Here is an 11,689-nt window from a genome sequence, read left to right as displayed (position 1 = left end):
CATATATATAAAGTGGTATCACAACTCAGTAATAAAAAAAATCAGTTCAAAACTGGGCAAAGGATTTGAAAAGCAGTTTTCCGAAGAATATAAACAAGTGACCCATGATGGAAGCACACATCTCTTAAATGAATAGAAAAATAAATCAATAAGAAAGGAAAGAACATGACTGCTCCTAGGTGTGGTGGAGAAGAACGTTTATTATAGATATTAGGGAGAAGCATAGCCAGAGTCAGGGACATCTGAAGGAGTCCAGGGTGGAAATGACCAGACTGAGCTGGGCCATGTGGGGGGGGGATGGGAGAGAGGGGAACCAGGTACAGCAGCAAGGAGAACCAAAAGAGAGTAGACAAAAGGACCAGGTAACCTAAATGGTTGGATTATATAGAGAAGGCCAGCTGTGGGGAGGGCAGCCCAGCCCATAGGCTGAAGACGTTTAGGATAGGGAGTGGCATATCCCAACTGAGAGGGCTCTGTAACAGGTAAAGACTGAGGGATGCAGAGAGAGCCTGGCAGCCAGGATCTGCTTTGACTCCTTAACTAGGCATCTCAGCTATTCACCCCAGGTTTGAGGTCTAACATTATCAACCACCATTAGGGAAATCAAAATCGAAAGCACAGTGAGTGATCTCTTCAAACCTGCTAGGGTAGCACAGTCAGACAATCACAAGGGTGGGAAATACGGTGGGGAAGCCGGAGCCCTCACACAGCGCGAGTGAGAATGGAAAATGCTTTAGCCACTTGGGAAAACAGTTCCCACACGATTAAAATGGGAGCTACCGCATAACTGTGCAATTCCACTCCTAGGCATACACTGAAGGGAACGAAGACATGTGTTCAAACAAAGAAATCTGTTCCGAAATACTCAGAGCAGCAGGGTTCATAATAATGAGTTAAGTGGGAAAATATGAGCATCCACTGAGGCATAGCTGAACAAATGTGGTATGCCCATACGGTCATATATTATTCCGCCGTGGAAAGGCTGACACATGCCCCAGCACTCGTGAAGCTTGAAGCTATCGAGCAAAATAAGCCAGACAGAAACAGTCATATTGCATGATTCCATTTAAGTGAAAATCAATGTCCTAGTTGGGTTTCAGTTGCTGTGACAAAAACCACGGCCAAAAGTAGCAGAGAGGAATGGGTCTATTTGGCTTACATATCCAGTGTCACAGTTGGCTGAGGGACATCAAGGCAAGAACTCAAGGCAGGAACCTGGAGGCAGGAGCCGAAGCCAAGACCACGGAGGAGGGCTGTTGACTGGCTCGCTCCTCATGGCTTGCTCAGTCTGCTTTTTTAATACAACTCAAGACCACCAGCCCAAGGATGTCACCACCCACAGTGGGCTGGGCCCTCCCACATTGATCACTAATTGAGAAAAAGCACGTCACACTTGTCTACAGGCAATCTGATGGGGGCCTTTCCTCCACTGAGGTCCCCCTTCCCAGATGACAGTAGTCTAAAGAAAAAACACTCAAAGCAGTAAGAAAACAGGAAAATCCAGAGATACAGACTAGGTTCGTGTTAAGGGAAAACAAGATGCTCTCCAGCGAGTGAGCGCAGGGATTTTTTTTTTTTTTTTTTTGGAGAGTGGTAAGAATATTCTAAAGTCTGCTGTGGTGGTAGATGGACAGCCCTCTGAGCGTAGCAAAAAATCATGGGGTCAGATATGTTCAACGGGTGTGTGTAGAGCGGAGAATTACATCGCAATACAGTCAAAACTGGTATCTCCGAGGGAAAGCTGTACGCTGCACATGTCAACAGACAAGATAACTCTCACCAAGTCTGCCAGTCCAGACCTGTCAGAAGCATTGGCGTCATCGTGGCTCTCTAAAGGACACCCCCAAGGGGAACCTTTGACACCCACATCTTGTCATTTGCTAGGATTATTTTTTAAAAATACACACACACACACATATATAATTTATTTTTGTTTTGTGTTCATTGGTGTTTTGCCTGCATCTATGTCTGTGTGAGGGTGTCAGAAACCCTGGGACTGGAGTTACATACTTGAGTTGCCATTGCGTGCTGGGGATTGAATCTGGGTCCTCTGTAAGAGCAACCAGTGCTCGTTGTCACTGAGCCATCTCTCCAGTCCCGGCTAAAAGGATTCTTAATAAGACAAAGGTTTCCTGATGATTACGGTGGTGGTAATGTGATGGTGGCATGATGGTGATGATGATGGTGGTGATGATGATGGTGATGGTGATGATGGTGATGATGGTGGTGGTGCTGCTGGTGGTGGTGATGGTGGTAGTGGTGATGGTGATGATGGTGATTATGGTGATGGTGATGATGGTGGTGATGGTGGTAGTGGTGATGGTGATGACGGTAATGATAATGATGGTGATGATGGTGATTATGGTGATGGTGATGATGGTGGTGATGATGGTGGTGATGGTGGTGTTGGTGATGATATAGATGATGGGCTGGTGATGTCATTGATATGATGATAGTGAAGATGATACTGCTTATTTGATGAAGATGGTGGTGATGATAATGGAGTTGCGATCATGATTATGGTGATATAATAGTGATGATAGTGGTGATCATGATAATAACAAGGATAATGACTATAGTACTGAAGGTAAAGACACGGGGCCTTTCGCATGCCCAGCACCCTCCCTTCGATTTCATAGATGAGCAAATTTAGGACTATAAAGAGGCTAAAAACTACTGCCGAGAGTGGGTTTCCAGTGTATCTGAGCTAGAGAGAGCCTGTTTTGAGTCCGGACTTTTCCTGTAAGCTTTTTACGGGTATCTATGCCTTTCCCATTGTCCTTCCAGCATGGCTGGGGACTAAATACCTCCAAGCTTTGGCTTCCTGGCCAGGCCACTTGGGTAGAATACCAGCATGGGACAAGGCAGGTACCATTTCTTGGAGAGTAACAGAAGAGGAGGCCAGGTTTTGAGAAGACGGTATAAGCCAGGGCGAGATGTGACCATGTGGCTGGGGTCTGTGGCTACTTGTTCCCAGCACGTACGCACTTGGAGGTGCTGAGAACTAGCCCCCCTCACCCACTTTTACCTACCTCATAACCAGTATGATTTTGTTTTTGCCCCCAGAAGGTGCCTGTGAGTCACCCCACCCATGGAAATCACCCCACTCTAACCTCAGCAAGGCAGAGTGGGCAACAGTTTCTCATTCCTTCCTAGCTCTCAACAGTACTAGCTTGCTCAAACCTGGTGCAGGGCTGGGATGTAGGTATGGACAGGAAGTGGGCACCAGCTGTGAACATCTCTTCCCCACACCCAGGGAGGAGGGGAAAGTCACATGTACTGAGAATGAGTGACAATCCAGCCTGATTCTGAACACTGCCCCTCATCTTCATGTCCCTTCTCCCAGGACGTGGCGAGAGGTTTGGATGAGGAGCTGAGACAGGAAGAGGCCACTCGAGCCCAGGCCACGCTCACCGACTGACAGCTCCTTGCATCTTATACACTCAGAGCAGAAGCAGAGAATGGTCAGCCTGCTGGTCCGCACCAGAGTCCCACACCCCAACACCTCTGCCTGGCAGATGAAGCCCTGGCCTTCACAGCTGACTTCCTGAAGGCTGTCATAGACCGGATGACGAGGTGACAACAGGGTGGGTGCTGGTGGGGACCTGTGACCACAGTCTGGGGGCAGGGCAGGAAGCAGTAGTGATGTGACGGTGACTAGGGTGGGCCTGCCTGGGGACCGCAGCACCATTTCAAAGGCGTTCATCGGGAGTGCGGGTGTCCCCTGTACTGCAGCATCTCTGTGGGACTTCAGGTACGGGAGAGGAAGGGTGGGAAGCAGAGGGGCTGGGATAAACTGGGAAAGAGAATTGGGAGGCAGAGCCCGAAGGAGCCAGCAGTGCTAGGACCATAAAACGTGAGCCCTGGGTCTCCGAAAGCCTTCAGGTTGGTCACTAACTCCTTCATCGGCCTTGTGCCCACTCTGGGCTCGTGTGTAAATGAAGACTGTCCACAGTCTCAAAGGCTATTTCAAGTCCTGGCAGTTTTCCTTTTTTTTCTCAAGATTTATTTATTTATTATGTAAACAGTATTCTGCCTGCCTATATGTCTGCATACCAGAAGAAGGCACCAGATCTGATGACAGATGGTTATGAGCCACCATGTGATGGCTGGGAATTGAACTCAGGACTTCTGGAAGAGCAGCCAGTGCTCTTAACCGCTGAGCCATCTCTCCAGTCCCCAGTGAGAGTCTTTATAATATGGAAATGGGTCTCCTGGTGTGAGGTACACCTATGATTCTACCATCAGGAAGGCAGCGAGATCCTGTCACAAAAGATGCAAGAAAGGGGAAGGAAGGAGATGGGAAGAAAAGGGGAGGGGAAGGGAGGGAAGAGGGAAGGGAAGAGGGAAAAGGGAAAGGGAGGGGAGGGGAGGGGAAGGGAGGGGAGGGGAGGGGAGGGAGAAGCAAAATCCTGTAGACAGACTATCTAACAATACAATGAGTTCCAGAAGGGAATTGATGAACCTGGATCAGTGTCAGGAGCATTCTGGTCACCTAAGCAGGATGACCAGAAAGCTTGACAGGATTCCCTTTTGCCTGTCTGTCTCTCAGTCCCACATGTCACCTGAACTCCGCCTCCAAGTCACTGCTTTTGGGTAGGGCATGAAAGCCTGCAGCTAGGTGTGAGAGACACTTCTGCACCCACTCCCTCGCCTAAGAACCTGCTGCACATGGCAGACAGTGGAGGAAAATGATCTCTGAGGGCCCTGGAAGGAGATAGAGCAACAGGTCTATCGCTGTGACTTCATAACTGCAGTTTTGCTCCTGAGCAGTGTCTCAGTTTCTAGGACCATCAGAAACACATTTTCCAATGGTCGTGATCCATGGGCTAAGAACTGTTGAAGTGGAACGGAGCTAGACTGGGAATCAAAAGTGGGCCCCTAACCCATCTCAAAGCAAGGAAGAACCTTCTAGTTGATTGTTGATCAACAATCCAGGTGATTGTTGCCCAGTAGTTGGCAACAAATAGGTGTCTGTCCCTCCCATTAGTCCAAGTACAAAGAACTTGGTGGGGAATGTCAAGACAGGAAACCTGAGCAGGGGAAGGCACACTTCAAAGCCCCTCACAGGAGAGCCAAGGGCGCAGACACAGGGCAGCCATTGTTCACTGTAGCATTGGAGCTAGTGCCCTTCCAGGAGGCAAATGGGAAGTGCAGGGAGGGGAAGGGAGCGCACTGCAAGGAGAGACAGAAGTGAGCGCTACAATTAGAAACAGAGAGCAAGGATTAGCTAGGAGCCCTGCCTGGGACCACAGGCATAAGATCCTAGCTCCTCTAGAGCATAGAGTCTGGGCTACAAAGGGACTTCAAAGTCACCCTGAACAACTTAACGATACCTTGTCTCAAAATAAATAAATAAATAAATAAAGAGGTAAAGTGTGGCTCAGAGGCAGAGCACTTGCCTACCGTGCATGAGGCTCTGGGGTCCATCCCCGGGACAGGAGAGCGGAATCCGGTAGGAAAAGGCACCCTGTTGTGGGTAGAAAACTTCTCTAAAGCCTAAACCTATTATAGATGCTTTGCCCCTTCTTACAGTGGGAGCCATCTCCCCACACCCCATCCATTGCCCAGGGTCAGAGTCATCAATCTTGATTCCCACTAGGTCTGAGATAGTAAAATCTCAGCACGGGGCTCCTCCTGGCTGTGTGACTCTGGGCTATACGTTTAACCTTTCTGGGCCTCTCTGCACAATGGACGAGGCCAGCTCTGGCATGCAGTCACTAAAGAGTTATTTCAGTCTCTCTCCCTGACGATCCCTAGTAGTGTGTGAGGTCAGCATCCTTCATCCTTGTTTCCACAGCTTTCCAGAGTTCACGGCAGCTGTACCCACAGCTCCATGGCCACTCACTTGTTCCTCCTGGGCCTTTTCCTGCTGCTGCCACCACCTATCCCCGCTCCCTGCTACACTGCCCCTCGGTCGGAATGCAAGGAGAAGCGCAAGTTCGTGCCAGGGGCATGGTTGGCTGGGGAAGGTGTGGACGTGACCACCCTCCGCCGCTCCGGCTCCTTCCCAGTGAACACAATGAATTTCCTGAGGCCTGACCGTACTTGTACTCTCTGTAAAAATGCTCTGCAGAAAGATGCTATACAACGCCTGCCTCTGGCCATTGCCCACTGGCGGCCTCACAGCTCAGGCTGCCAGCGTAAAGTGGCCACAGCCAAAGTCAGCTCGACGGAGGGTGTGGCCCGGGATGCAGCTGCTAACATCAATAATGACTGGCGTGTGGGGCTGGATGTGAACCCCAAGCCCGAGGCAAGCATGCGCGTGTCCATGGCTGGTTCCCACTCCCAGGTAGCCAACTTTGCAACAGAGAAGACCCATCAGGACCAGTACAGCTTTAATTCTGATACAGTGGAGTGTCACCTGTACAGGTAAGAGCTGGGGCAGCGCGCAGTGGGAGAGAGGAGCCGGAAGAGTAGTGGGACCCTTCAGGGGTCTGGGAGCTCTGAAACAGCAGCATAGAGTCTACAGACAGCTTCACAGAAGGACACTAAATCCTGACTGTTCTAGACCAGTGGCTCTCAACCTTCCTCATGCTATGACCCTTTAACATGGTTCCTTATGTTGTGCTGACCCCAACCATAAAATTATTTAGTTGCTACATCATAACTGTAATTTGTTATTGTTATGAATTGTGCTTTAAATATCTGCTATGTGACACACCCCCTGTGGGGTCGTGACCCCCAAGTTTAGAACCACTGCTCCAGATTCATTTCTGTTGCTGTGATAAAATGTCCTGACCAAGGAGAAGCTAAGAAGAGAGGGCTTGTTTTAGCCCCACTTCCAGGTCACAGTCCATTATTACATGATGTCAAGGCGGCAGGAACTTGGAGCAGCTGGTCACGTGATACCCACAGTCAAGAGCAGAGAGAAATGCATGCATTCATGCTTACTACTCAGTTACCTTCCTCTATTCGTATACAGTCCAGGGCCCAAAAATAGGAATCAGTGCTGCCCACTTTCAAGCTGGGTCTTCTTCCCACATCAGTTGAGCAGTCCAGACAATCCCCCACAGGCATGCCCACAGGCCAGCCTGATCTAGAGAGTCCCTCACTGGGACTCAGACGATTCTATGTTGCCAACAAAACTACAGGGCACTCATCCTTAGATTACAGATCCTACAGCCCTGTCTACCTGCCTGCCTGTCTATCTGTCTATCTATCTATCTATCTATCTATCTATCTATCTATCTATCATCTATGTATCTATCTATAATCTATCTATAATCTATCTATCTATGTATCTATCTACCATCTATGTATCTATCTATGTATCTATCTATAATCTATCTATCTACCTATCATCTATCTATCATCTATATATCTATCTACCATCTATGTATCTATCATCTATGTATCTATCTATAATCTTTCTATCTATCTATCTATCATCTATGTATCTATCTATCATCTATGTATCTATCTATCTACCATCTACGTATCTATGTATCTATCAATCATGGATGTATGTATGTATGTATGCATGTATCCATCCATTCATGAAAGGCCTCCTCTATTTATGAGCACCCACATCTGGAGAAAAACGGGATGGAAGTGAGACTGTTCCTGAGCCCAAGCTTGGTGACATTTACGTACAGGCAGGGAGCGCCTAAGCCCTCTCTCCCAGGCATGGTCAGCCTCCCATGGTGTCCTTCCTGGGTAAGGACAGAGACAGGAAACCTGGGTGTGTCCTTCCTCCTCACTGCATGGATACAGTGACTCCACGTCTTCTGCACTGGTTTCTCGGGCTTTTAAAAACTATTTCTATTTCATTGATTTATGTCTGTACTTATTTAGCTTGTGCATCTGTGTGTCACAGCAAGCGTGTGGAGATCGGGAAACAGCCTGTGAAAGTGTCTTTTCTCTGTTTCTACTGTGTGGGTTCTGGGGACCAAACACAGGTTGGCAGGCCCAGCAACAAAGTTTACCCATTGAGACACTCTAACCCTTACTCCACTGTGGTAATATTTTGTTTATGTTCTAACACATAAAGCTTGCCTGAAGATCAGAATGCAGAGCTAAGCTACTAGTTAGCCATAGAGGTCAGGGAGTGGTGGCACACACTTTAAATCCCAGCACTCAGGAGGCAGAGGCAGGCAGATCTCTGTGAGTTCAAGGCCACCCTGGGCTACACAAGATTGATTCAGTCTAAAAGAGAAACAGAGCCAGGTGGTGGCGGCTCACACCTTTAATCCCAGCACTCGGGAGGCAGAGGCAGGCGGATCTCTGTGAGTTCGAGGCCAGCCTGGTCTACAAGAGCTAGTTCCAGGACAGGCTCTAAAAACTACAGTGAAACCCTGTCTCTAAAAACCGAGAGAGAGAGAGAGAGAGAGAGAGAGAGAGAGAGAGAGAGGGAGAGAGAGAGAGAGAAACAGAGCCGGGTGGTGATGGCTCACACCTTTAATCCCAGCACTTGGGAGTCACATGCCTTTAATCCCAACACTGGAGAGGTAGAGACAGGAGTGATATGGTTGGGCAGAGAGAGGAATCTAAGGCGGAAGAGACAGGTGCTCATAGCACGCAGTCTGAGGATTCCCGGAGACAGGATCTGCCTACTTTGATCTGAGGATTCGGTAGAGGTAAAAAGTCTCTCTAGTGACTGACTCCTTTACTTCTCTGATCTTTCAGCATTTACCCCAATATCTGACTCTGGGTTTTTGTTATTGAGATAAATTACAGTTTGCACAACATCCCACGTATACACACTTTATGTTTTTAGATAGCATATATTAATTTTAAATAACAATGGGTTTCATTACATGTATATATTTTAATCACATTATTTCTTATCCCAGCTCCTGCTAACCCCTCCCATTTCCCAACTAGTACCATATAGCCCCATTCTACTTTCATATCTCTGTGTATGTATGGGGGAGGGGCCTTGAAGGTTGAACTGAGCCAGGGAAATGCCACCCACTAGACTACTTTAACGCTCTGCTCCCCCCACAGTTTTCGCCTGGTCCAAAAACCCCCACTGCACCCCGATTTCAGAAGAGCAATCAGGAGGCTTCCCCCCAACTTCAACACCTCCACGAAGGATGCTTATGACAGGCTCATCTCGTCCTACGGTACCCACTTTATTACGGCTATGAACCTAGGTGGCCGTGTCTCCGTCCTCACAGCCCTGCGCACATGTCAGCTGACCCTGGAAGGGCTCACCGCTGACGAGGTAGGAGACTGCCTGAACGTGGAGGCCCAGGTCAGCATTGGTGCCCAGGCCAGTGCCTCCAGTGAGTACAAAGCCTGCGAGGAGAAGAAGAAACAGCACAAGATGACCACCTCTTTCCACCAGGCCTACCGAGAGCGTCAAGTCGACGTGGTCGGCGGCCACCTCGATTCCACGCAAGACCTGCTCTTCGGAAACCAGGCTACCCCCGAACAGTTCTCAACCTGGATAACCTCGCTGGTCAGCAGCCCTGGGCTAGTGGATTACAGCCTGGAGTCCCTGCACGTGCTGGTGGAAGATGTGGACCCGAGGCGGGAGGCACTGAGACAGGCTATCAGCCATTATGTGGTAGGCAGGGCTCGTTGGCAGAACTGTAACCGACCCTGTAGGGTAGGCCAGCATAGGAACACACGGGACTCATGCCAATGCGTATGCCACAACTCGAAGACCACCAACCAGGACTGCTGTCCACGCCAGAGGGGCTTGGCCCGCCTGCTGGTGACCAATTTCCAGGCAAAGGATCTGTGGGGAGACTACATTACAGCCTCTGACGCCTATGTGAAGGTCTTCTTTGGCGGCCAGGAGCTGAGGACCAGCACAGTGTGGAACAATAACCACCCCAAGTGGACTGACAAGCTGGACTTCGGGGATGTGCTCCTGGCCACAGGCGGACCCCTGAGGGTACAGGTCTGGGATGCTGACAATGGCTGGGACGATGACCTTCTTGGTTCTTGTGACAGGTCTCCCAAGGCTGGTAACCATGTGACGACCTGTAACCTGAACCATGGCAGTATTACATTCCACTATAAAGTCGACTGTTTAATCCACCTGACTGGACAGACCTGCCTGGAGTATGCCCCCGTGAGCTACCTAGGAGATCCTCCAGGAAACCGCAGTGGGGCTGTGTGGTAAAAAAACAAACAAACAAACAAACAAACAAAAAGCAGCATGCCTTGTGAGCCGGGCATAGTGGCATAGGCCTTTAATCCCTTGGGAGGCATAGATATACGGAGGAAAACCCTGTCTCACACACACAAAAAACCAAATAGCAAAATAGCGCACCCTGAAGTGCTCAACTGAATTCGCCCAGGGGGATTCACAATGGCTTAATATGCAGCAGAGACTAAGACTTGAACTAGAGCTTCCCTGACCCTCCCTGTCCACACTGCCTCAGTCCTCCGCTGTCACCAAGTCCTACTGCTGCACACCACAAACAGTGGCCAGGAACCCAGCAGATGGCCAACAGGCTGTCTCCGCCGAACTTTAAGACCCTCCCTCCTTGACACAGCAAGATCGTTTGTTTGAGAGGACCTCTGTGCCCCGATTCCTGTGTGCCTTTTGTCCCTCGTTCTGCTCCTGACAAATCAAGAATATAGTTTGATAGAGGGCCAATAAATATGATCTGATGGTAAGCATGCTGGTGGCAGAGCAGTCGGTGCTCCTAACCACGAGTCATCTCTCCAGTCCCCTCTTCTCACTTTTTAAAGTAACCAGGAGCCCCAGCCTGGCAGACTATAAGACAAAGTGTGTGTGTGTGTGTGTGTGTGTGTGTGTTTGTGTGTGTGAACGCGCGCTCGCACACAGGCTGTCACCAGCCCAGGGCTGCTCACCAGAAACCTCAGCTTCCAAGAGAATCCATCTGCACAGGTCAGTAAGTTCTCCCCTACTTCACACCATGGGGGAAGGAGTGGTTCTTAACAGGGTGGTCCGAGAGTCTCCTAAGTTCAAGCTGCTCAACCAGCATGTCAGGATCTGTTATCAAGCGATGCCCTCTTTGTTTCATGTGCTTGGGACACAAGCCATGGCGTACAGGCAAGCTTTGCTGCAGTATGGGCGCTATAGCAGGACTTGGCAATGCATGGCTGTTTGTAATCTGAGGGGCTTGGACAAACCACACAGACCCCCAACAAAATTAACTATGAGGTACGTGTGAGACCCAAAGACTCAAACCCCAATCTTTGACATTGCAGTGACCCTAAATCCCCAGCAAGCAGGAGGAGCAGAAGGGTCTAGAAGCCATGGAAACCACTGTTCTTACATGTTTCCGGTCTCAGCCACACACGAATGAGACCACAGCTTGACAGCTTGATACATGACACCCACTACCTGCGGCCCTGAATGAAAATAAAGGGTGGTTGTAGCCAAACTCCACTGAGAAAACCGATCTGCAGGACTGAGGAGGGACGGGATTCACTCAGCAGGTCCTTTAGCCTGCCTCAGTTTCTCTCAAAGGATAATCTGTGCTTTTCTCTTTCCTAAGGACTGCTTGAAGGGGGCTACCAGCTTTTGTAGGATCATAGCAGGGATCCCCAGAGAGAGGTCATGAACTCTGAAAGGTCATCTGCTAGCTCTCCTGGTCTCACATATAGAGAAACTGAGGTCAGAGGGAAAGGAGGGCTGTTATTTGAATAGAGTTTTGGGAGGATTTTTTATTTCCTCCTTGTTTTGTTGTCCAACAAAGAATTTAATTGTGGTCAAAGAAGTTAATGGTAGCAATAAGACAGCTAGGTGTCTGGGTCTGGC

At 49.3% G+C, this 11,689-nt stretch overlaps 1 protein-coding gene across 1 annotated transcript; it reads left to right on the top strand.

Annotated features, from left to right (window-relative positions):
• The first annotated feature begins 3,713 nt into the window (after positions 1 to 3,713).
• On the top strand, positions 3,714 to 10,540 carry Prf1 (perforin 1). The gene is made up of 3 exons (XM_041656334.1): positions 3,714 to 3,754; positions 5,801 to 6,372; positions 8,950 to 10,540. The coding sequence occupies exons 2-3, from the start codon at positions 5,837 to 5,839 to the stop codon at positions 10,076 to 10,078; spliced, it is 1,665 nt and encodes a 554-aa protein (XP_041512268.1). The 5' UTR covers positions 3,714 to 3,754; positions 5,801 to 5,836; the 3' UTR covers positions 10,079 to 10,540.
• The last annotated feature ends 1,149 nt before the right edge of the window (positions 10,541 to 11,689 follow it).

The sequence above is a fragment of the Microtus oregoni genome, unplaced genomic scaffold, assembly GCF_018167655.1.
Source record: "Microtus oregoni isolate MIOR12 unplaced genomic scaffold, Mior012 000007F_ref0000211, whole genome shotgun sequence".
Classification (NCBI taxonomy): Eukaryota; Metazoa; Chordata; class Mammalia; order Rodentia; family Cricetidae; genus Microtus; species Microtus oregoni.
Note: the sequence above shows the minus strand (reverse complement) of the source record. Positions and strands in the feature narration are given on the sequence as shown.